At 40.0% G+C, this 27,160-nt stretch overlaps 1 protein-coding gene across 13 annotated transcripts in view; it reads right to left on the bottom strand.

Moving 5' to 3' along the window:
• Positions 1-27,160, bottom strand: part of NRG1 (neuregulin 1) — an 811,186-nt gene that overhangs the window by 156,471 nt on the left and 627,555 nt on the right. For 8 of the 13 annotated variants that reach the window (XM_053292174.1, XM_053292172.1, XM_053292175.1 and 5 more), the window contains 3 exons: positions 18,089-18,213; positions 4,508-4,558; positions 2,840-2,890 (listed from right to left, as the gene is read on the bottom strand). In XM_053292174.1, coding sequence (XP_053148149.1) covers positions 2,840-2,890; positions 4,508-4,558; positions 18,089-18,213 — 227 coding nt within the window. The remainder of the gene's footprint in view (positions 1-2,839; positions 2,891-4,507; positions 4,559-18,088; positions 18,214-27,160) is intronic. The other 5 variants (XM_053292180.1, XM_053292182.1, XM_053292183.1 and 2 more) reach the window with 2 other exon arrangements.

The following is a 27,160-nucleotide window of genomic DNA, read 5'->3' as shown; positions in this document are numbered from 1 at the left end:
CTCAGTTAGCAGGAAAATGTTACCTTACAATAAGCTACTTCCAAAGGAAAAATTAGGATCATTTTTTCATTAATACATAATATACTTTAATTATGAAAACCAACTCAATGGATACCATCACTCAAATCTAGTTTACTATTTATTCCAAAAGAAGTTATCTATACTTGATCCATTATTATAAAGCAAAACTGTAGTTGTTTCCGTGTCTTGTACAATTATTAAAAACACAAAAAGCCATGCATTTGAGTATTTTCATCCCCTCTTGAATTCCCTGACCTTTCAACTGTCAGTTATCATCCTAAACAAGGTAACTTCATTAAGACAATTGAAAGAGATCACATTAATCACATTATCTTCTACAACAGCTGGATAATTACACACATTCTGAATATAAAACATGCTTTCAAGAAGATGTTGAAGCCCAAGCAGTTTCATAAACATTCGGTATTACAGTGAATACTGTTTGCTTTCTAAAAATCTGAACAAGAGGCCTCAAACACTGGGCAATTTACAATAAGCAAGCAGCTATAGCTTGCAAATGTTTATTTACAAGTGCATTCCCTTTGATTTCTCTCTTTGTATTACTGTAATTTTTGAACCCTTGGAATAAAGGTGTTAATATTAATTTTTGGACATAGGTTCCATATTGTCATACACCCAGCTCTCTCCTTTCTCCTCATTATTTGTAAAGTGCCACATACAGAGAAGCTATTATATAAATAAATCAATCCACTTTACTTTGTCTTTAAAGTTCTCAAACCATTTTTAAAAGATGCCAGCTTTGCAATCTGGCTTCTGATACCTATTCAGTTCTAAAAATGTGGAATTCTACGGAGTTCTGTGGCGCAATGGGGAAATGCTTAACTGACAAGCAGAAGGTTGCCGGTTTGAATCCCTGCTGGTACTATATTGGGGAGCAGCGATTTAGGAAGATGCTGAAAGGCATCATCTCATACTGCATGGGAGGAGGTGATGGTAAAATCCTCCTGTACTCTACCAAAGACAACCACAGGGCTCTGTGGGCGCCAGGAGTTGAAATCGACTTGACAGCACACTTTATAGAGTTCTGTCTTTAGTGTGAATTTTAATGTTGGGGCAGTGTTCCTGCTAACAGGGATTCCCAGATGTTGTTGACTACAACTCTCAGAATTCTCTGCTGCAGTGGGATTATGGGAATTGTAGTGAACATCTGGGAATCCCTGTTAGAAGGAACACTGGTTGGGGGGCTTGAATATGTTGACCCTTTATTTTTGCTGCTGTTTCTGAAAGCTTATTTACACTGCTCATTTATATTTCCTACATTGCAAAACAGAACATTCTGTACATTTTAAACATTTCTGTGATACAGTTTAAAGCACCAATCAATCTGACACCAACCAACCAACCAAATGTGTGTGTGTTTCTCTTAGTTCTCCTCTCAGCAATTCCTGTTGTGTTGGAAAATTAAATATTTCACTTCTGCAGTAGCTACAAAGTGTGAATTAAGGGCATCTATATATAGCTCATCTGCAGTTTTGCACAGTAGGCTTTATAGAACACGGGAGCTGTCATAATGGATCAGTCCAGTGGTCTATCTAGTGTAGAGTACTAGGTCTGGGCTACTGCTAAGAGAAAGATAATTAAGCAATTATGGTTTGGAGAGAAAACTGGATTCCCCAGTTCTCAAAATTATCATACTCAAGCAGTTAAGTTGTGTTTGAGGTTATCATGTGGATGGATTACTTTTCTGAGAGCAGCCTTAATGGGCTATGATTGCTCACTGAAATGCTGCATGCAGGTCACCGCCATTCTTGATAGCAAATGGATATTGCTATCCAGGATCCAGACCTAAAGTCTTAGGACTAAAGTGCAGGCGACACAACAAAGGCATATTTGCCTGTGGGATACTGTGTTAAGCTCTCCTCATCACTTGAAAAAGACAACAGGAGTTTAATTGATTTTGTTTGAATTTGAGCCACTACTGGTTCTGTCTATGCAAACATACAGCATCCTAAAAAATTAAAATAACTGGTGCAACAAAAACACAAAGGGTAACAACTGGATTTAGAGGCCACGCTATATTCTGCCCTCTGCCCCCACAAGCCAGCAGAAGCAAAACTCCAGTCATTACTCCCCACTGGTATGGCACAGAAAGAACTGAAAAGTGGACATTCTATATGTTGTGAGGACTCTAAAGCAAAGGACTTCTTAATAGTTTCCCTTCATTTCATACTCTTTGACTTAAGAGGCAGATTCTCAGTCCTCTTGTACTCTAAGTATTAATTGGGCTTCCTGACATTCTGGAAATGATATGTTTGCCTCTGACTTCAGAACATCTCTTAAGGAAAAGCACAGATATACATTACTTAGCACCAACAATTCAACGTTAATAGCTTTCTCTTGTGGTTAGGAACCACTGTTAGGAACTCAAGAAGTTATGAAATGTGGAATCCTTGTGTGGTCAAAGAATGTCAGTAAAAACACAATCCCTCATTATATTGAAGACCTTCAGGCATGCACAGGTGCTTGACCATGCTAGGCCTCTATGCATGCCTACAGTGAATAATAGAAGCCATTCCAGCTTATGTTATTTTGACTTCATTCCATTCTGACAAAATTCTGTGGAACGGAGCTGTACCCATCCCCATCAGAGAGGAAGAACCAAGAACATGCCAAGAAGAAAAAGATTCCTTCTCTCACTGGAAAACAGGTATCCATCTCTCCTTCCCAATTAGCTTCTAGAAAATCTCACTGGATCCTAAATTTTGTAACAAGTTTTGCACCACATGAATTAATATACAATCTGTGTATATTAATGATCCCTCCCCAAATTTATGATTTACTATTATTATGTACTTACAGGAAGATGCATTTGTTCCTTCAGTTGAGGTCGATATCTTGTCTATAAGCTCTGCAATACATAGAAGGCAACATGATAATAGGAATGTGCATATCCTATGCCTTCTTACTGAAGCTTGAAGTTTGTCTTCTCAAGGAAAAGCAAAACACATTTAACACAGAAGAAAAAAGCAGCTCTGGAAAGCAGGAAACTTCAAAGCAAGTACATGATGTCCTAGGCACACCATGAACAACCCATTAATGCAAATGCAAATGCAAAAAAAACCAAACAGTTCCATTGTCTTAGGTGGAAAACTGGTGGAGCTTGGGAAATATTTTCATATTGGGAATATTTTCAGATGTTTGTAACAGCATGATAGACCAGCCAGAAATCCATGGACTGAAAAGGACCACTGTATTTCTTATATTATTAGAAAATGCTAGAAATCACAGCTTCTGGCTTATGAACAATGAACCTGAAGACTCCAGGTTACACAAGAAGTACACTACATTTAAATGGCTCTACAAACACAAACCGTCCATGAAAAATAACTCTCTAGGAAATATTTATGCTGGGCAGAGAAAGCCAAACAAAGTAGCAAGTTTAAAGGAGCTTCATGATAGAGCAACATTGAGGAGAAGTTCGAGTAAATAGGAATTCAACCACAATTATTTTAGAAAGTGAGAAGTAGGAAATAATACAGGAAAGCTGACAAAAGAGGCTGAGAATCAGATCAGTTGAAATAAAGTGAACTCAGATAAAAACAAGGATTGTGTTGACTTCTGAGATGTTTACTTTTGCTATTTATGTATGCAAGATGAGCAAAAGACCAGTTAAAATCTCCTTGATTAAGTCCAAGACTGTTCACAAAGCCTGAAGAGTTGAAGATGATTTTAAAGTATACATTTACAAGGCTAAGTATCTTCCTTGATATAGCTTGAAATGTTCCCATCTCATTCCATAGCTTCTGAGACACATACAAAATATCCCAAAAGAGCCAAGGTAATGTGGCAATCACCTTTCCATTGCTATAATGCTGACAATGAACAGAACAAGCAGCATCATGTAGCCTGAGAAACCTGTCAGAGCGTGGAACACATTCTTGCGATGTCAGAAAAGGCAGTTACAAAAAACTTGAATATAGCCTTGCTGCATTCTAACTCTCCTTGGAAGGCATCATGAGGAGAAAGATTAAAAGAAAGATCTGAAATGCTTCCACAAACAGAACATTTAAAACTGCACACATGCCCCTAAAAGGGGAACCAGAGAAAAGAGGACTAAATTCAGTGTTGTCATGCTACAAGTGGGCACATGCAGCAGCAGCAGCAGCAGCAGCAGAAATGAAATGCATCTAGATCCTGGGCCAAACAGAAGAGACCTCAAGAAGGAAGGATGAACATCCAGAAGGTTCCTACTTGTAAAGGTTTGTAAACAGTGACCTGGAGACAACTACCATTACCAGATTGGTTGGGGCAAATGATAGCTTAAGGAGACATTTGAAGCTGAGAGAGACATTAAACTGCAGATACCTCAGTATTGTATTAAATACAGTCAGTGGTATCTATATAGGGAATAGGATTATTTTCTTCTGCATGCTGAAAATCTTGCTACAATAACTGTAAAGATGTGCAGACTGAGCTGATTATGAAGATTTAGCTGAAGGGAGGCAAACAATTCAGCTTGACTTACGTGAGGATGTGTTTGTTCCTTTTGTCAAAATGGGTATCAAGTTGGTAGGTTCTGCAAAATAAAACAAAAATTAAAAGCAGTTATACCATGACCATGTTATTGCATGGCCATGTTTAGGTTGTCTGAAGAAACTTGCAGAAACAAATAAAGGAAAATAAAGCAACTCTAGAAGAGATCCACACTTTGACATATACAGCAGGGATAGCTGTTACTCTTGTTCTCAAATATTTGCAACAATCTCTTTTCTAGTCACAAGCGAAATGGTTGACACTCATTATTAGGAGAAATGAAGAACCAGTTCCTCTTGGACTTGTTACTCTACGATTCCAGTTTTTTATAGGTCCCTGGGTTACCTTAAGAAATAATATCTTGTAGGATATGGACTAGTATTGATATATTAATTCAGTACTAAGGATGGCATAACTAAAAAAGGTTAAAAGAAATATAGGCATTGGACTTGAAGAAACTGTTCCCAATGAATTATTCAGCAAAAGCGAGATTAGAAAAAAACTAGCTCTAAATATCCATTGTCAGAGAAGAAACTTTAGTTAATGCTATGTAAGGGTGAACACATCAAACCTGCATGACAGATGTGCACATAGTTCTAATACATGGACTTCTCGATAGACCAGTTCTCTTCAATTGGCACTTTATTCCCAAGAGGAAGCTAAGACTGTGGACCTCGGTGATATCTGGACAAAAATACTTCCAGTTCAACTTTTCTCTATGGAGTACCACTGTAAGTTTTAAATTTACATTATGAAGATTCATCAGCATTTGAAGATTGACAATATTCCCCAGAAATCTCTCTCTTTTTAAACTGGAAATGCTTTTTTCACTTTTCCAAGTTAAATTCTGAAGAGAAATAATATTTTCACAGAAGAAAATGAGAAAATAGTTAAAGCGTGGTTTAATCTTCATCTACATTGTACTGCTTTGGGTGATAGGGAGTTCACATTTTGATAAGGAACATTAGAAAAGAATGGATAATCCTATCTAAAATGCATCTGGAAAATTCTGGCTTACAATGATAAGAGCAGGCAGAAATTTCAGACTCTTGAAGGGATAAAGACAATGGTAATATGATAATCCAATTCTTCAGCCCTGTTATGTTCATTAAAATCCTGGAGTTCTATGCAAAAGGAAGGACTCTTTCTAGTCTTTTCAATTCATATGAAGCCACTAGGTGTCCACCTATAATGTTTCAGGATTTTTATTCAATGTACTCTTTCAAGCCTTCTGGGAGCAATATACTACTGTTCTTTTCCCTCCTCCAGCGTATGTGAACAACAACATTCTTGCTTGTAATTACATATTTATATGTATTTCAAAAAGACTTGGGGCATAGGGTGGCTAGGCAAAGAATTATGATTCCCACTTTACTCCAGATAACCTTTTCCACAGGCAGCATATCAAGATGTAGGCTGTTCACTTTTTTGAGCCTTTTTAATTGTTGCATAACCAACCATTCGTGTTCAGTTCAATTCACTTTCCATGAAGTTGGCACTCTTTTTTTTTTTTAAGAGCTCTTGCTTTCAGCAGGACTTGCTTTTACAAAGTTTAAGACTTTTTCTGGAAACTTCATTCACTTCCACCCGCTTTTGTGTTGACAAAAGACTGCATCTTCAATGTAGTTTTGCGTGGCATATAAAAAGAGAAGATAGGAAATAAGGTGGGTCAAACACCTGGCAATACTTATAATGTATATAGCTTGATAGCAGTAAGGATCTTCACAGTTTTTGCTGGTACATTCATTGCTCAGTCCTCTGGTCTGGCCAATTAACCTTTTAAAATCACATGAAGGTACAAAAAATGTCTCTCACCAGAGGTGCATCCACAAAGCTGTGTCATACTAAAGCAATATTATTTCGCCTTTGATAGAAACAGCTTTCCATCTAGTAATTATGCAGAGTAGGACGGGACAGGTTTCCTTGTTTCTTTTCAGGATCCATAATTTGAGTAGCAATGGTAGAATTAGTCAATGCTAAGCCAAGTGCGTAGCAGATGAAGATAGCAAGGAGAGGAAGATCTGTGAGCCAACCAAGGAAACTCTATCCCAAGGAACTGTCGACTGCTGCCAGGTCATTGGCATGGACCTTCTGGAGGTGGAAGACACCACCAGATCTGGAAGTCATGTATGGATGAGCCCTCAGTGAGAGGGAGGAGTGATTTATGATGATGTTTACTTGCTTTGAGCTACCCATATGAGTAGAAAGGCAGGATGTAAACGTCTCAAATTAAAAATAAGAAGCCCACTATTCACAGCCATTCTATCTGTGGACTATTATCTGTGACATGCTTCAGAACCTTAGAAAAAGGTATCACCACCGCCACATTCAAAAGCTCAAATGGAGTCACACTGGCCCTGACATAGGAACTACTATACTTTCTCATTATCAGTTTAGAAAACAGCTGGTATAAAATCACTACTCTAATAAAGCTAAGTTTTGGCTCCATCAGAAGAAAACAAGAATGGGATAAACAGAAAACAGGAAGAAGTTATGTGAACTAGTGCAATGCTTGCCAAAGGCAGATGGCAAGAGGATTTCTGGAAAAGATACAATTGTCTTCTAAATATTTGCCAACCTTGAGGAAATATAGAGGTCCACTGTCCTCCTTCATCTCTGTTCACAATGATAAAATACTCCTAACAAATATGTTGCAGATTTCAGTGCTTGACTGAAGTTCCACAATATTCTCTGCATTTTCTTTTAAAGCCTGTTTCCCCCTATTCTCCAAGTAAAATGTTGAGGAGAAGAAACATTTTTACAATAGAAAACGATCAAACAGATTAAAGGGTGGTTTCTGTAGTTTGACATATCCTCTGAAAGGCTCAGCCCATTTGCTTCATCTTAAATACAATCCATTGTTCTAGTGCACAGATCTGGCCAGCTGAGAGAGTAGAGTTCCCGGTTCACATAGGAAACTCAGCAGGCATGTCTCCTGGCAATAGAACAACTCTAGTCTGTTCAGGTCCTCAAACCATTTTTTAAAAAAAACCCAAAATATCCATACTGGATGATGGATGATCCGTGCTGGGGTTTCTGTTAACAACTGCTTAAGAAGTTAAAATTATTTACCAACTCATTTACCACATCTACCACTTTTCCAGAAGAAAAACATTAGATGTCAGATCACTTACTATATATAAGCATGGTGTACAAGGTCTAGCAATAATACACTAACTTTAGTCCCTTGAGTCTTCCAAAGTAGTAAGCATCAATCCAACAATTCTCATCACAATACAAATGGGATTGTTCGGTTTTGTTTTGGTTTTCTTGTTTACCAAAATTAAGGGAAATAAAACAATTGTTTACAGAAGCATGCTTACCCCCAGACCTGTGGCCCCCAAGGCCCAGGGGGGACTCCAAAGGCCCAGGGTGGGGGGACTCCTGCCGCCACCCCACCCCATGTTTGCCCTACCGAACTGAAAACATCAATAAGTCTAGCCACCATGTGCGCAGCTGGTGTGTGCATGGGGGAAAGCTGAGCATGCCTTCCCCCACCCCCTTGGTGGTGGCGGCGGGTGGAGTGGGAGAGGCCACTGGTCCTGGCCGTTCGACCCAGCGGCCCTTGAAAACTGTGAAGTGCTCTAGCACACCTGTACAGAAACCTTTTTTTAAACACTGCGGGTGAGTGCGGGGTTCCAAAGTCCTTCAGGTCTGGGCCCCAAAATTACCTAGGTGTGCCCCTGATTGTTTACAGGTTCTTTACAAATTCATGCAAATAACTATGGCCATGGAATCAAAAGAAGATCAAGTCTGAACACAAGGAACCTTCTTATAGCTTGTAATGAATTCAGTCTTTATTTTTTATACATTTAAAATTCGCTCTTCCTTCAAGGAGCCCAGAGCGGTGTACATAGTTAAGTTTCTCCTCACAACAACCCTGTGAAGTAGGTTAGGCTGAGAGAGAAGTGACAGGCCCAGAGTCACCCAGCAAGTATCATGGCTGAATGGGGATTTGAACCCAGGTCTCCCCGGTCCTAGTCCAGCACTCTAACCATGGATAATGCCTTCAGCAAAATCTTTGCATAAGATTTGTAACCAACTTTCACAACTAGAAAATGTGCAGGGCCAGTTCAGATGACCCAAAGCCTGCTTAGCCCATATGCTCCCTCCTCCCTTACCACCTTCCCATTCATTTGCAAAATCTTTGTTGAAAAAATATATAGCTCTGTAGCTCATTCAAAGTTTGCAGCTGTGGTTTAGTTATGGTTTACAAACTAGGATTTGAAACATCAGAATTCTGCATCAGACCTGAGGAGGTCTGGGGAGGGAGATACATGAGGGCTCAGCAGGCTTTGGGTTACATTCATGACCTAACGAACTGTGGCTTATTGAGTCAGCTGAACCAGCCATGGTCTCCTTGTACTATCGAGTCTCTGAAAAGAAAAGTGGCATTACTCAGAAAGACAGGGTAAAACTTGGTAAATCTTCAAGAATGATTATTTCAAAAATAATCGGAATTAGCCAATATATTTTTAAACTGCAAGTCTGTGTGATATTCAGGTCCTGGCAGCAACTGAATAACCTTTAAGAAACACTTAAACATACATTTGGGAGCAAAACAACCTGTAAAATTAATAGGTAATATACACAACTCAGGATCTGCTACATCACAGACACCCAGAAGCTGTCTTATAGCACTCAAGCTAAGCTCATGGTGGGCTCTAGATTGTTTAGAAGCTACTATATGGTTTCTACTGCCTTTTGCTAATATCTACTTTTTGCCTGGAACAGATTATAAAAGAGTGTTATTTCCCAAGCTATAATTGTCCACTCACACTTGGTGAGGACCAGACCTACAGCTTTTTGCTTAACATCTGAAAGTGTATCAAGAAGGCATAACCACCCTAAATGCCTGCTTGGAGACAGTAATGGGCTGGATAAGGGATAACAAACTGAGGCTTAATCCAGCTAAGGTGGAAGTACTTCTTGTGAGAGATTGGAATTCGGGAGATGAGTCTGATCTGCCTGTTCTGGATGGGGTCACACTTTCCCAAAAGGAACAGGTATGCAATCTGGGTGTACTTCTGGATCCCAACCTCTCTCTGGTTCCCCAGGTTGAGGTGGCGGGCAGAGGTGCCTTCTATCAGCTTCAGCTGACACACCAGCTGCGTCCATTTCTTGAGATAAATGACCTCAAAACAGTGGTACATATGCTGGAAACCTCCAGGTTTGACTACTGAAATTCTCTCTATGTGGGGTTGCCTTTGTGCAAAGTCCAGAAACTGCAGTTAGTACAGAATGTGGCAGCTAGGTTGGTCTCTGGGTCATCTCGGAGAGACCATATTACCCCTATATTGAAAGAGCTACACTGGCTGCTGATAAGTTTCCAGGCAAAATAGAAGGTGTTGGTTATAACCTATAAAGCCCTAAATGGCTTAGGCCCTGGGTATTTAAGAAAACGTCTTCTTCGCCATGAACCCCACTGCCCATTAAGATAATATGGAGAGGTTTATCCACAGTTGCCACCGGCTTGTCTGGTGGCTACTCAGGGACGGGCCTTCTCCATTGCTGCCCTGAGGCTTTGGAATGCGCTCTCTGTTGAAATATTGATTGATTGATTGATTTGATTTTTATACCGCCCTTCCAAGCTGGCTCAGGGTGGTTTACAATTAAAAAACAGAAATCATTAAAAACAATTAAAATAGAAATACAAATATAAACATCAAATTTAAAAACCATCTTAAAAAACAATTAAACTATCAAAACAATTAAAACCCTGAAAACCAGGTTAAGATTAAAACAGTTAAAACTAAATTAAAAACCCTGAAAGGCCAGGCCAAACAGATAGGTTTTAAGGGCTCTCTTGAAGGATAGCAAAGAATTAAGACTACAAATTTCTGCCGGGAGTGCATTCCACAGTCCAGGAGCAGCCACAGAGAAGGCCCGCCTCTGAGTCGCCACCAGACGAACCGGTGGTAACTGGAGATGGACCTCCCCAGATGACCTTAACGTGCGGTGGGGATCATGTAAAAGAAGGCGCTCTCTAAGATATCTCGGACCCAAGCCGTTCAGGGCTTTAAAGGTAATAACCAGCACTTTGTATTTTGCCCGGAAACATATCGTCAGCCAGTGTAGCTGTTTCAAAACAGGCATCATATGGTCTCTCTGGGTTGCCCCAGAGACCAACCTGGCTGCCGCATTCTGAACTAACTGAAGTTTCCGGACTACGTACAAAGGCAGCCCCACGTAGAGCGCATTGCAATAGTCAATCCGGGAGGTTACCAGCTGATGCACGACTGTTCTGAGGTCATCCTCTTCGAGGAATGGGCGCAGCTGTCGAATCAGCCGGAGCTGATAGAAAGCACTCCTGGCCATGGCCTCCACCCGAGATACCAGGGTGAGGCCTGGGTCCAGGAGTACTCCCAAGCTGCGCACCTGCTCCTTCTGGGGGAGTGTAACCCCATCCAGCACAGGAAGATCTAACTCGCCCCTCAGATTCTGAGCCCCCACAATGAGCACCTCCGTCTTGCTTGGATTCAGCTTCAATTTGTTATCCCTCATCCAGCCCATTACTGCCTTCAGGCAGGCATTTAGAGAATGAGTGCCATTACCTGAAGATGAAAAGGAGAAGTAGATTTGGGTGTCATCAGCATACTGATAACTCTGACAACCTTTTAAAAATCAATTAAGACACATTTGCTCATCCAGGCTTTTAATTAGATTTACAGTTTTAATACTTTTAACTTGCTTTAAGTTTTAAATGGTTTTTAATGCTTAAATTTTGTTTTGATTGTGTTTTTATTGTGAACTGCCTAGAGAGGCTTGTTTTTGGTGGTCTAGAAATTTGTTAAATAAATAAATAATCCCTCAATTATCTTCACCCGAAGGAAAAAAGTAAAGATGCCTTAAAATAACGCCATCTCAAAATAAAGAAGAAAGCAGCCTGATATGCCTGACTGGGTCCAAATTGGGGAGAGGTGGAGGGGGGGCATAAAGTCTCTCTCTCCTCAGTGTTGACACAAACCTTGGAGAAAACAACAACATAAATACATGCAAGGTGAGTCATTTATTTGCTTCTGAAAGTAAACTAATGTTAAAAAACCTGAGGCCAATGGGAATTAGATCTGTCTGTTCTGGGTGGGGTTACACTCTCCCTGAAAGATCGGGTACATAGCTTAGGAATTCTCCTGGACCCCAACTCTCTTGGGTTTTTCAGGCCAGGAATGCTTTTTATCAGCTTTGGCTGATACAACAGCTACGACCATTTCTGGAGGTACATGAGGTTAAAGCAATAATGCGTATGCTGGTAACCTCCAGGCTTGACTACCGTAATGCACTCTATGTGGGGCTGCCTTTGTACGTAGTCTGGAAACTACAATTGGTACAGAACGTGGCAGCCTGGTCTCAGGGACAACTCAAAGGAACCATAAAACACCAATTTTGAAAGAATTGCACTGGCTGCTGATAAAGTTTCCATGCAAAATACAAGGTGCGGGTTATTACCTACAAAGGTCTTAATTGCTTGGTTCCAGGGTATTTAAGAGAGTACCTTCTTTGTCATGAACTCTGTTGCCTACTAAGATAATCTGGGGAGGTCTGATTATGGTTGCCGCTGGCTCACTTGGTGGCAACTCAGGACTGGGCCTTCTCTGTTGCCCCAGGGCTTTGGAAGATGCTCCCTGTTGAAATAAGAGTATCCCCCTTCTCTGTTTGTTTTCAGGAAGACCCTCAAGACTTCCTTGTTTTCTCAGGTTTTAACGGAAGGTTTTTAAATTCAGTGTGTTTCTAACTGGTTTTCTTGTTTTATTAGTTTTGTGAAATTTAACTGTTTTATACTGTTTTAATATTTTTTAATATTAAACATCTTGCCTAGAGATCTTTATATCAGACAGCATAGAAATATGATTGATTGATTGATTAATTAATTAATTATAACACCCCAAAACTTCAAAAAAATGAAATGCTTTATATACAGATTCAGATTTATTATGTTTGGCTCCTATACCTGAAAATGTTGTCTTTCATTTACAGGAAATGTTATCAGTACCTTCATTAGCATTTAATGAGATACTTAAAATACAACAAAGCCCACACAAAGGTGCAGCAAAAATCTTTTGTAGAAGAAAGAAGTGACAAATTAGTTTGTGAAAAGCAATTAACATAATGTACCCAAACCCCAGTGTTTGCTATTTATATCACTCTCACTCTCCCAGAGAACTTCACGCATCTTTCCTGACCTCAATTACTCTTGCCAGAGGACTGCATTTTGAAGCATGGCAAAAATAATGCTCTTTATATCCAGAATGCAAAGAGATCTGCATTTTTATGAACAGAGGACATATTAGCATTAAGAATGCTAAAAATTAATATGAAGTTTCCCTGTTCAATTTTAATTGGCTTTATTATTATATTATTTATTTACAAGGTGACCTAGAGAAATCCAGATATTTCCCAGTAAGACCACCATATCAAGAAATATGAGGGTAAATACCCCTGCTAACTGAGCAAAGAGCCATCTTTTAAAGTAGCTATTATCTTATATTTATCACAGGGAAAGCAAATGTCCCTATCCAATCCTAGCACAGCATTCCTACAGTAGCTGTTGCTCGTGTCTACCTTATATTTCCTTTTAAATTGTGACCCCTTTGGGGAGACAATTCCAAATAAGAGTCATCTTATTTATTACTTATTTTTGTGTGTAAACCACTCTGAGCACTTTTGCTGAAAAGTGGCATATCAGTATTTGTAGAAGTAAAAAAAAAGGATGGATTCCTGAAAGCGCAATTTGACTGAATGTCAGACAGACAGCCTTCATGTAAGCACTAGGGTCACAAGAACTAGGAAAGAAGAAAATGATAAAGGAAAACAAATCAAACAACCTTGGTGAGAGTGAGTTTATAGCAATTTTAGCAAAGAAAAATGGCCCTTCAAATATATATCAGGCAGCCAATGAATGATACATATCTTCTCAGGATGAAAGCCCCACACAAAGCTTTCCCTTAATGTTTCTGAACCAAGCAACTTACAGCATGTAAATCCTCAACCCTTAATATATAAGACATAAGACAAAATGCATCCTAAAACATTTGGGTAAGCGATGCCAGAACAATGGAAAAGATGCCTGTTTCAAATACACAAATTATCTTTACACAGAAGACAGAATTAAGAAACATTAAGCAGAAAAATATATATAGATGCCTATAGTTACAGGGACTCTTAAATCAACCAATTAAATAATTCCTGTAGAGAAAAAACACACACAATATAGTTACCATAACTTGATCTTTTAACCATGCCGACATCAGCATGAAACCTGACATGATAGATTCACTGCCTGTCATAATTACCTAGTAGCTGGAATGATGAACAAGAATACTAACTAACTGCCACCAAACAGCTGTGTCTGGATTTCTATGAACCTGGCTAATTGGAGCTGGGAAGGAGAAGGAGCTTTTCTCTCTTTATTTTCTGGAAAAGGACTACACTCCTTTCTTTGATCACCTAGTACCATGAGCAATTCTACCTAGTACCATGAGCAATTTTGAGTCTCATCATACTCTCAGGTGTCACCAGACATATGCGGGGTATGATGAGAGACTTCACCAGACACTTGGCTTTTGAGGACAGAAGTTTGCCACTAGCTCTGGGTTAGAATGTTTACAGTAAACTATTGTTCCCCCAGGCTTTTATCAAGCATCCACACTAGCTATACTGGCAAGTGGTTATACTTCTGAAAGAGACTTCTAATCACTTGGAGTATTTCATAGGGAGAGGATTCAAAGTAGTTATGAAAATGTAAGAAAGTGTTCAGAGGTTTGGTTGCAATGTGCACTTACCATACCTCCAGTCATTATTTAATCCAGATGAGAGAGGATCAGTGTTTTCTGGTTTTTTAAATATCTGCTCAGTTAATTTTAGATCCCGCTCAGGTTGAATTGGTAAGGCCCCATTCTGAATGCACATATGCACACACTGCCTTGATACTGCTGCCCAAAAGAAAACTCATTCTGCACACAGGTGGGGGGAAAAAACCCCAGAGAGAACACCGGAGAGGATACCTTTTACCCACCAGAGGGTACGGATTGGACAGCATCATTAAGAATATAGTTACTACAACATCCAATCAAAAAGCAGCATCATGGCTGCAGCTGTGCTAAGTACATGTCTAAATCAATCCACAGCATGTGGTAACTGTATATCACCTAATTGCATACATCACTTGAGATAAGAGTGACCAATAAAACTTTCTAGATATGAAATTGCAGACTTTACAAAAGCAATAAGTCCATCCCAAAGAATAAACAGAAGTCTTACCTTTGTGTGTGTGTGTGGGGGGGAAGATTCACAGGGTAATGTGAAGTTAGTTATCTTAAAACTACTGCCTTTACATTCAAAAACAAATGGAATGTTCTTCAGTTATTCTGGGATCATCCAAAATGGACAGGAACAGGGCTGAGATGAATGACCACATTTTGCTAGCTATGGCATGCAATTTTCAGAATCAACTGGCAACTGCAATATGGGCATGTGTAAGAATTCTTTGCTACTATGTGTGCCAGCCTCTCAACTGCTGTGAATACATATTATCACCCTGATTACTTCTTTTCCTGATCTTCCCTTTACAAAGGTTTTGAAGCTATCCTTTCAAATTGGGTACAAGTTCACACCAATGGACCCAGTCAGAGCTCTTTGAAGAGGGGACTGGGGGTTGATTTCCTAGGGTCCCACACTGCAGTACAGCAACAGAGACTCTTCTAGTTTTGGCAGGGCAAACTATTTTCAACCACAAAAAGAAAACCTAGACAGCCCTGAACCAGTGTCACAACAGCAGTACAGGTGATGGAAGTGAAGATAGTATTAAACTAAATCATCTAAATCATAGTATTAAACTAAAGCCACTTCAACTAGGCTTTAATTTCACTTTAAGAGTGTGAGTGTGAGAGTGAGAGAGAAAGAGAAAGAGAGATTTAGGTATCTCCACAGAACAATCCTACTGGAATGTTATGACATACATCTTAGGTCCTGGAATGAGATTCCCCCACACAGTCTACAATGCTTTCTCCATTCCTTCATCTGGAAAAGAGTACAGAAATGCCCTCATACCAAAACATATATCCATACTGTATATCTGAGTCATTATTTCAACTGAGTATGTCTGGCTGATGGCTGCCTCTCTGGGATATTGCTGGAAACTGGTAAAGCTATTCCAAGTGTGAAACTGCAGATTTATGAGCATACAACCCCTTTATGCATGGGAACTAAGTAAGTTTACAAGAGAACAGAAATCTGTTCAGTCCATTACTTAAATACTTGTAAATCAGTAATCCAATATAATAATTAATACTGTAAAGTATAACTTGCTGTGAAGCTTTTTACAAAAAATTTTCAGGTATAAGATCATCTATCATCACCAGAGCACACAGTGATCAGTAATATGTTCTTTATGGACTCTATCTTCTTCATATTTTAAAAAATATAAAGAAAAATGATAAAAATGTACAAAATAAACTCTTTAATACTATAATAATTGAAAATCTGCATATCATATTGGGCTGCAGTAACTTCTGCATGACCAGTTCCCCTATAGTTCTGGAAGCATCCATTAGCAGTTATATAGGATGGCTGCTGATGTAGTTATTTCCAAACCCAGCTTCATCCCATCATTATTGTAATGCATGAATTGTCTTAAAGTTCCTAAATAGATGGTGCAGGGAATTTGTCCAATGTGTACATGCATATTTCAGTGATGGAACTAACAATGTATTTGGGGCCTAAGAAAATGTCAAGAAAGGGAAACAGATACCAGTGAAATGAGCACTCTCAAATTATAGATATTCATTTCAGAACAGTTCATGAATGTAACAGGAACACAATGGCACCACTCTCCATTTATTTCAATGAAGTATCATTTAACCAACCACTTAAATAGACTTAGAATGACGGCCCAAAGCTATATATCATTAGGCATATAAAGGTAAAGGCAAAGCATTGTCAGCACCTTCCTATATCGCTGCTGCTCGATATAGGAGTTGCCCATATTCTGGGAAACATACCAGTGAGGATTCAAACTCTGGCTTGCTAGTCAAGTCATTTCCCTGCTGCTCCATTATACTATTATGCAAGTCAACAAGAGCATGCAAAATTATACTGCTGATAAGGATCCATGGACCTTGTTTTCCCTTCAGCACGGTATATGCCTTCTGTGACTGAGCAAAAGCTTTGAAAAATTCAACATTTCTAAGAGTTAAATTAATTCATAGTTTATTTACAACACCAAAATTTCCTTTTACTAAGCTTTAATGCAGAGTGCTACTGGCAACTTATCTGAATTAGTCCATAGAATGTCCAGGAAACAATATAGCAACATCATGGGGTTTGTAACCAGAAAAAGTGCTGGTATAAAGATTATGAAAACTGATGGAGTAAGCAGAAATGTGTATATCTGCTTAGATAAGTAAAGCAGAACACATCTTGAAACATACATGTTTCTTAAGATCCATATTTGGTTCCATTTTCTGTTCTTCAGAATCAGAAATCTAAGTTAGACTGCACAAGAGTTATTTAACAAGCCTTTTTGTTTTTTGTAAAAACTTTTTGTTTTTAACAACTCCCTATGTCCTCCATATAACCTGTATTATGAATTATTCATCTAATGAGAGCAGCAAACTGGACAAATATCCCAATGCATATAAGAGAGAAGTCAAAGTTTCTATCTGGCCAGAAATCACTCAGAAAGATGGGTATATGGTTAAGAAGCCAACTTGGAGCATATGAAAATAAGAGGTTCATGCTGTCAACTCTGACAGATCAACTCTGCACTGGGAAATGAGAAACACACAAATACTGTTCAGAGTTACATTTACTTATCTGTAGAGCAAGACAGGTTAAAAGGTATATTGTTCACAAGTAATCCCAACATCTATGTGTGTATACTCTACATAAACACAAAGTTGACAGTTGGTTTGATGCATTTGGGGGGGGGGGGAATTCTCAACACAAACTTGATCAAATTACTCATGTTTGGGGCTTGCCTTTTTGTACCTATATTAAAATAGATATACCCTTAATTGTCACAGAGCCCATTCAGACACCATGCAGAATCCTGGTTTATTTAATATAACCTTGATTGGTTATATCATGCTTTATTGGTTTTAAACCATGGTTTATTGGGATGGTTCATTTAAAGCCATCTAAGCAAAATCCAAATGCTAGGTTTGAAGTTGGCTTGTGTAGCTTAATCTTAGTTCTGCGTTGTATCTTAATGCACATAGTTTGTTTCTTTGCCTTATCCCTCAAATGGCTGCCATGTGCTGAGACACTAGCCCAGAAGAGCTGTGGAATGCAACTCCTTGCATTCCACAACTTGGAATGCATAGATGGGGATGCAAGCTATTCACAAATCATGGTTAAGAGAAATATGCAGAGACTGCCAATTGCAGCACTGTTTTTTGTTTATTTGTAAACTTCTGTTAAATTTCATTGAGGTTCCCATGGCATCTGAACTGACCCATTTCAGTTTTGTTTTATTACACCATCACGCAAATGCACCTATATGATTTTTTCAGCAATAGTTGCAAGCACATCTTCTACTTGTGCAAACAATTCTAGTTAAATAATTAATATGGCTTACCATTGGCATCTGCAATGATAACCTGAGCTTTGGTGCTGTCATTTCCGAACCTGTTGCTTGCTTTGCATGTATATTCCCCAGTATCAGCCGATGAAGCTCTAGAAATGCGAAGTTCTGAGAATGTCCTGGGGAAAGCAGGATGAATAAGTATTACACTATTTATACATAACAAAGGAACATTTTTGCTTTGTTCACAAAGCAGCCCCCATCTTTCGGAAGCAGAACAAAATACAATAAAAATCCTGATTATGTCCCCACTGATAAAAAGCATTTTAAAGAGATGTAACAAATATATTTGTTCGAAGTTCTTTGCTGCAGAAGGCAGAAAGCATTTTTTTTGGCTTTAGATTAGTCTCTGATAGCAGCTTCTTTCCTTTAAGAAACTGTACCAGTAGTGGATTCAACATCACAATGACATGTATCGGAACAACATGATTAAATAAATACAAACTGGTCTGCCACGGAGGTCTCTTCTGCCACATTAGGTTTCCTCCAAATGTTGTAATTTCAAGTTATCACACCCACAGCAGGTCTTGAAGTGGTGGACCTGATGGATGTGGAACAGGTATTCAGCCTGTTCAGCACTACCAAAGGAAGAAATTGCAGTAAGAGCAGCTGTACTAGCTACATAAGGTCCTTGCACCAATAGGCCAGAGCAGGTCACGTGATACTCCCTGACCTCTATTAAAATATCATGGGTCAGGTTTTGTTCACTGGTCTGAACAAACTAGGAAATCTGTTTCTGCCCACTTTGCTTCACTCTGTCTTTAGCTGAACAGGAGTCATCTGGCACAATAATCATCCCCTCCTAACTGGGCAAAGAGGCACCTTTTACCATGGTGATTCTCTTTATTTAGCAGGGGGAGAGTAACTGGCCCTATCCAGCCCCAGCACAGTACCTCCCGTGACTGTTGCTGGTGTCTATCTTGGTTTTTTTAGAATGTGAGCCCTTTGGGGACAGGGAGCCATCCTATTTCTTTATTATTTCTCTGTGTAAACCGCCCTGAGCCATTTTGGAAGGGCAGTATAGAAATTGAATTAACAACAACAACAACAACTGTGAGAACATCATGTTTGTGTGTCAGAAAGCCATGTAGTTCATCACTAATCAGAACTATCAAACAGAATTGGACCAATTCTGATTCAGTCAAAATTAAGTATTTTTAGGCTCCATTTAAATAAGTGGAACTGGTTCAAATACATTGAAATGTCCCATTGAAATCAATCCGATTAATAGAGGCTCTAATGTTATTTTTTAAAAAATGGAAATGAAACATGAGAACATTTTAAAATGAAACCTGATCCATACAATTACATTCTCAATTTGACAGCAAGATTTTGTACACTACGGAGCAAATACTACCATGAAGTTTTATAGATCATCTGCCTGAAACCATTCCTCAACACCATTCAGTGCCTCCTTAACAGCTCTTCCAGATGACCTACTGATCCCTCCAAATATGGCTTAGAAACTATACATTATCGTACAGGTCGTTATGCTGTTCAAATTATACTACCCAGCTCAATAAGTGTGCAAATGGACTAATAGAAAAACATCAACAATCAGTGCCATCTAGTAGTCCTTACTTCTGTGCTCCAAACAGCTTGAAAACCATTGGCTAATATGTGCCAAAGAGACCAAAAATGTGTAGCACTTACCCACAACCCCCCTGTCTTTTACAGACCCTGTAAGCCAGTACTCCCATATCCTTTAATTCACTTCACCAAAACCTACACAAATCTTTCCAAAGTTTTCAAAGTACGTTCAGAAAGGCACCCCCAGCATTTGAAGAGTACAGGCTGAACAAGGATTCACAGGTGGATATCATGGCATTGGACAAGGATCCATAAATCATAGAGAGGTCAAGAGGGCCTTGTAGGCCAACTCCTTGCTCAATGTAGATGATTCAGAGCTAGAGCACTTCCAACAGATGGCTGTCCAGCCTCTGCTTAAAGAGCCCACTCCTCCAGGCAATTGGTTTCACTGTCAAACTGCTCATACTCTTAAAATGTTCCTCCTAATGTTCAACCAAAATCTACTCTGAGTACAGATATCCATTTCTTGCTATTATAATAAACAACGGTACATTTTCATGCTCAACTGATATTAGGCATGACAATGAGATCATCAACACCTCCATTTAAGAGCACTGCGTTCACATGAGAAAAACACTATCAGTAACAGCTGATGTGTTACAGTCATTTCACAGCTATCATGTAATAATTGCACTTACCAATGTGATAAACATGTTTGTGCAAACTGGTTTTGAATGAATACGCAGCTTATTTATAATCGTATTTATATCCCACCTTTTCCTCAAAGAGCTCAGGGCAGCATATTTGGCAACATCCCAATTCAAACTCACAGAAAAGTTTAGAATGAGACTGTGCAACTTACTAAAGGTAAGTCACCCAATGAACTTGCCAAGCTGAGCAGGGATTTGAATCTAAATCTCCTAGTCTCACTCATCATCATGGTGCACTGGCTCTCCAAGGATGTTTAGTGGAGGAACAAATACAGGTGGCCCTCGTCACCCGCAGTCCTGACACCCATGGTTTTGTGTATCCGCGGTTGGGCAATGGAGACCCGACCTTGGTATACACACTTTTTTAAATAGTAGATATTTGCATGTCTGCAGTTTCAGGGTGGCCGGAAATTACCTTCGAGGTTATTTCTGGCCACCATTTTGCTAAATGGAGCCATTTTGCGGCTCTTCTGTTTAAAAATAAAATTCCTGCAATTTTTTGCAGAATGTTGGCAGCATTGGGGGGCATTGTTGGACAACTAGACACTTTAAGCACTTTATTTCTATCATTTCTGCCTTTTAAAGATGTTTTTTAGCCTCCAGGAACCTAATCCCACAATTCCCATTACCTCAAGGTATCATTATCTCTGGAAATTAGTGGGAACAGAACTTCTGAGGATAACAAGAGCCACCTGTATTGCCAAGACTATTCTACTTAAGTTGCCTCAGCAACTAAATCCAAAGGTTTTGAAGTAGGTAGCATCAAATATGTAATTAGATGGTTAGGCTGTAGCAAGTGCCATTCCACCCAATGGATTAACTCTTTCATTTAAAAAAAAGAAAAAGGCTTATACTTCCCAGGAAAGACATGGTACAAACAAGCCCTCTTTATTTCAAAATCAAAACTATTTTCTTCTAAAGTAAAATTTAACAGTAAAAATACACTTTCAAAAATTTAAAATGCTAACTTCTGGATATCTAAAAAGAGCTAAACTGGTTGTACAAAGTTCAAAGTTCTAAGAAACAAATATTTCTTTTTTTAAAAAGTATGATGGCTTAATAAAATTGACAATGGATGTCATATTCCTAACTTCATTTCTATAATTGTTGGTATATTTACAATTATCAGGTCAGATTAAAGTCACGATTAAAGTCAAGATTAAATTTAAATTTTGATCTGATTTTAATGGATTTATTTAAAAAGTCTTTTAAATTGTTTTGTATTGAATTTTGTATTTTCTCCCCGCCACACACACTTAAAAAAATTCTGTTATGATTTAATGTGCTGTGTGTTTCTCTCATGTTTTAATGTTGTATTGTAAGCTGCCCAGAGAACAATTTATTATGGGGTGGCTAACAAATAAAGATGCTGATGATTATTATTATTATTAATATTAAGAACAGATAGTTAATAGTTTACCACTTTTGTTGAAGAAAGATTCTCAAAAGTACAACACTCAGATGGATCCATTCATAGCACACAGTTTTGAGAAGAAAAAGGTATTTAAAGCTTGTAGAAACAAGTTGTTAGTTTCACTTTGCTATCATGCTGGAACTTCTGGACTGGTGGTCTGGAAAACTAATCTGTGTGCAAGAATTAAAGCCAATCTGACTATGCAAAGTACTGGGGCATTCACATGCCACATTTCCCTGATGGTTTCATTTCTAAAGAAACCAACCAGGTGAAGCAACATTAACAAATGCTTGGTGGAATTATGCCACAAATGTGGGTCAGCGGGAGGGAATCAGCATTTTTTGTCTGTTCAGAACAATGATTTTGCACTCCCATCCATCAATGGTTTGCACAAAACAAAGAGTACTCTTTGTTCGGGATTTTAAGGAGTCAACATGCAAGTAGTTTTGTTTTGAGGGGGAGGGAAATAACAGTGGTACGAGAATAAATATGGTTCGCTCATTTGGTTTGCTCAAAAGATGTACACTACAGTATCTAAAGAAAAATAGATACAAAAATATAAGTTGTAGGACACTGATATGGAGCAGCACAGGGCTAGAAGAACATTTAAGAAGATAAACACTCATTCTTTCACATGCTAAAAAAAATCAACACACATTTAAAATGGTTTTCTAACTATTCTAGGTATTGGAGGAAGTAAAGGTAAAGTGTGCTGTTGAGTCGGTGTCAACCCTGGCAACCACAGAGCCCTATAGTTATCTTTGGTAGAATATAGGAGGAATTTACCATTGCCATCTCCCACGCAGTATGAGATGATGCCTTTCGGCATCTTCCTATATCGCTGCTGCCCGATATAAGTGTTTCTCCATAGTTTGGGAAACATACCAGCATGGATTTGAACCAGCAACCTCTGGCTTGCTAGTCAAGTCATTTTCCCACTGCACCATTAGGTGGCTTATTGGAGGGAGTAGGGTAATGCTAATTTTGCTTAGGTGTTATAAATGCCCACAACAGGCACACCAAGATGTACACTCATTTAGTGCAGCAACACTGCTACTATTTTTAGGAGCTGGTTTCAGCTTTTCTCTTGGGTACAGTCTGAAGCAGCATGAAAACCAGCAAGAAGTTTGACCAGAGAACATGAGACAAATGCACCAGAGCAATGATAGTGCTTAACTTCCTGAAAAGTCTATTGTCTGACACAGCCTTACAGAATATGCATTGATTATGCATCTTAAAATGCCATAGATCTGTGTTCTTCATTTTAAGGCCTGGGAGCCAGTGGCAGCTCGCATGAATCCTAAGTGCAGCTCCCTGACTAATTGTCTATGGGAAGCTTCAGCCAAAGCTAAACACTCTGCACAGTCCCCAGGCACCATGGGAAGATGACCATTCTCACCCTGGAATGCTGCACTTAGCCCAGAGCTGGGTGGGCTCCTAGTTTGAGGGACATGAAGTCATCTTGAGCCCCTGCATCGTCTTGGAAGGTGAACACAGAGTGTTGGGAAGTGTTACCCGTCCCAGTGCTTTCCCCACAGAGCTCTTAAGCAAAGGCACCATCTCTCTTAAAGGCCCTCCTAGTACTGAGAAAAGTGCAGGACTGTGCAGAGATCAACACAGTGGGAAAAGGCTCTTACATGTAAGGTTTTGGGTTTTTTTTGCCAAAGCGGCCCCCACTTGAAAAATAGTAAAAATCACTGCCAGGTCCTGTCAAGGCATTTAAATCAATGTATATAGGTCAGTGGGGGGCAGATCCTGCCCTCCGTCTCTCACACATTCATTTTATACATTCCAATACAAGCCTAAACAAAAAAGGGGTCTAGCTGTCAAGTGACCACACTCAACCCTGGCAGGAAGTCACCATACGTGCTGCCATTGCAGCGCACCTCCTTGGCAGCGGTGACTCACCTAGGCCCCTCCAGGGCTCCCCCCACCAGCACAGGCCAGCCTACCACCGCTTAGAAGCCGTGCCGCCGGCACGGAAGGTGACCTCCTGCCTGCCCCTTTTCAACCTCTTAGGGCTCCCCCGATGCTTGTAAAGGGGAATCCTTACTGGATTCCCTTTGCCAAACTCAGACAGGCCCCACTTTTTGGAGGGCCAGGGCGGTTCAAGCTACAACAGGTAAAACTGGGCCTGTTCGACATCGAACCCAGTTTGAATCGAGCCAGTTTGCACACCCATAGCTATCATGACCTTCTTCAATCTTCTCTTATCCAAATTAAACATATCCAGCTCCTTCAACCTTTCCTCACAGGGCTTGTTTTCCAGACTACTAACCATCTTTGTTGCCCTCCTCTGAACCCATTTTGGCTTGTGTACAGCCTTCTTAATTTGTGGTGCCCAGAACTGAACACAGTACTCTAGAATCCCTCTCTTGGACTTGGTATTCTCTAACACACACAAAAATTGCATATAGCCACGTGTGCCTACTAAAGATATCCAGAAGTAGTAATATATTGATATTTTAATTAGGACCAAATAAAATGTCACAAAGGACATTTGAAAGGACTAATAAGTGTTAGTCTCCTTGTTCTGGAGGACTTGAAAGTTTGTTTATTATTAGGGCTCAGTAACAGGTCACAAAATCAAGGTCTGTATCTAACAAATAGCAGTCCTACATCTGTCTTTGGATCCCCCCCCCCCAATATTGGACCAACAGACTATCTGCTATTGTTTATATCCCCTGGCATATTCCATCCCTCAATATACAAGTGTCATTCTCAACCCCTTATTTTCATATTTGAGCACTTCATGATTCCATGTGAACTGCCCTGAGCCATTTTTGGAAGGGTGGTATATATATAAATCAATCAATCAAACAAACAAACAAAAAACCAAAAACAAATAGATTGTGATAACTATATAGATTATTATAATTTATACAAAACTCTTAATAGTTCAGAGCCTTCTCCTTGACATCTAACTTCCTATGGGTTTTCTACATGTACTGAGCATCACTCAATCATGCAGAGTCCCCACTTTTAATCTTAAGTGGTACAGCTTATACACAGGTATACAACAGCAATTGTTTTTGAGAACACTGCCACCTATATTCTGACCCTCTCTTCAAAGTGTTAATCAAATACTTTGGATCCAAAGTTAGACATAGATTACAGAGTATGTGAAGGCTGCTACTGTCCTCACATCTACCATTGAACTAACTAGAATTTACTTCTAAGTAACCATGAATGCATATAGCTAGGGCTACATATAGCTCACAGCACCATTTTTAACAAAACTAGAAAATATGTTGCGCAAAGCCACAGCCATGCATTTTTTCTTAACTCAGAACATGTTTAGAAAAAACAAGCAAGAAAGTCTTCTTTGACAGCATGTTCAACCATCTACAAGGAATAATATGTCAAGCTGTTTCCCTGAGATTGAGCCTAGAAATGCCCCAAACCAGCCAATGCAGCATATTGCTCCAAATAATCCCAGTATGAAGACAGGTTACAGAAGAGAATCTGGATGGAAACTGTGTGCAATGTCTCAGAGACTTTTACATCACTATTCTATTTTTTTCTCACCACAAAAAATCTTCATGGCTTTGATATAACTGTATATGTGGACCTGCAGTATCTATTATATCAATTCTCGCAGACGTGCCTCTGTGGGGATGCGTCCTGCCAACACAGCGGATTGGCTGGGCAGCGGAGGCGCCGGATTGGCTGGGCAGCGGTTGGCGGTGTAGGGAAGTGGCTGCTTAGGGAGGAAAGGAAAAGAAGGAAAGCGGGCAAGCGGAGAGGAGAACTGAACGGACTGGGGCAGAAGGGAGGGGAGAAGCTGCGGGGAGAGAAAGCGGTGGAGCCTGGCTGGGCAGAGACAAATGGCTGGCCACTTCGGAAGATGCTCGCTAGAGGAAGGGCCATGCAGGAAGGAGCCGGCTGAACGCTTGGCAGCCCGAGTCCGACACTGAGGACTGGAGGAAGGAGGAGGCAGCAACGGCCAGCGGGGAAAACACAAGCAGGCTAAAAAGCATGGGGGGGGGGAGCATGAATGAGAGAGCAAAAAAGAGAGAAATAAAGAGCGGGAAACGGAGGAGGGAGCAAGTTGGGGCAGAAGGCTTGGGGGGAGGGGACTGGGGTAGAAGGCTTGGGGGGGAGCGGACTAGGGCAGAAGGCTGGGGGAGCAGACTGGGGCACAAGATGGGGGAGTGTACTGCGGAGGCAAGCAGCGGGCCATGGAGCTGGTACTTGGCCCAGCGGCAGGCCCGCCCCACCCCCGGAAGCCAGGCGGCGGCAGGGGGCCGGGGCGGGAGGGAACCGGGCAGCGAAACTTCCCTGTTCACCACCCAGGAGGAGGAGCAGTGGTGACGGGGCCCTTTTTGGCCGCCCAATGCCCAGTAAGGCCTGTGGCAGCAGAGGTAAAGAATTCAGTGAGGGGAGGGGGAGGGCAAGAGAGAGTGGGGCAGGAGGGGGAGGGAGGGCAGGAGGGAGTGGGGCAGGAGGGGGAGGGAGGGCAGGAGGGAGTGGGGCAGGAGGGGGAGGGAGGGCAGGAGAGAATGGGGCAGGGGGAAGGGGGGAAAGCCCGCCTCAAAGAGTGCACAGATGCTCTGTGTGGGTCGGCTAGTAATGTTTTAATCTTCCAAGTAACAAAATATGTGTTTAGAAAATAGAAAATACACCCTTTTGTCAGCTGCATCCATGTAATCATGTTGAAGAAACTGGATGATAATCAACTAGAATGTCAGTGGAACAAAGAGGGAAGGAATACCCACTGCTTCACTTGGAATCAGGAAACTGTTCACTCCAATTAATTCTTCACCACACACTACAATTATGTGTCTAAGATGGAAAAAAACATATTTGAGATGGTATTATCTATGTCCAAGGGAGATCATTCTCTACTTATTTGCAAACATCATGCAAGGAGAAAAACGCAAATGGTTTTGGACTTTGGAATGCACTTCCTGTTGAAATAAGAGCCTCCCCATCTCTGGCAACTTTTAATAAGGCACTGAAGACACATTTATTCACCCAGGCTTTTAATTAAATTTATTATAGTTTTACAATTTTTAATACTACGTTTTAAATGTTTTTAATGTTTTAAATGATTTTAATTGTTAATTGATTTGATGCCTTAAATTGTTTTAATTGCAAACAGCCCAGAGTTGCAAGTTTGGGGGGGGGGAGAATATTTAAATAAATAAATAAATAAATGCAATGCAATGCAATGAGATGAAAAGATGGTGTCAGGAGACTTACCAGATTGTGCAAACCATTGCACAATATCCTTAATTTCACATGCTAGCAAAATAATGCTTAGGATTTTCTTTATTAGGCACAATTTTATATTTAATTCCAAAATACTATGCTTACCCAGTGTAAATATGGCCTTCCCTGCCTATGGATATGTTTAAGGTTACAAATGAAACTTCTGGAAGCACATGAATGACTCAGGATATTGTTTCC

Source organism: Hemicordylus capensis, chromosome 2, assembly GCF_027244095.1.
Source record: "Hemicordylus capensis ecotype Gifberg chromosome 2, rHemCap1.1.pri, whole genome shotgun sequence".
Taxonomy (NCBI): domain Eukaryota; kingdom Metazoa; phylum Chordata; class Lepidosauria; order Squamata; family Cordylidae; genus Hemicordylus; species Hemicordylus capensis.
Note: the sequence above shows the minus strand (reverse complement) of the source record. Positions and strands in the feature narration are given on the sequence as shown.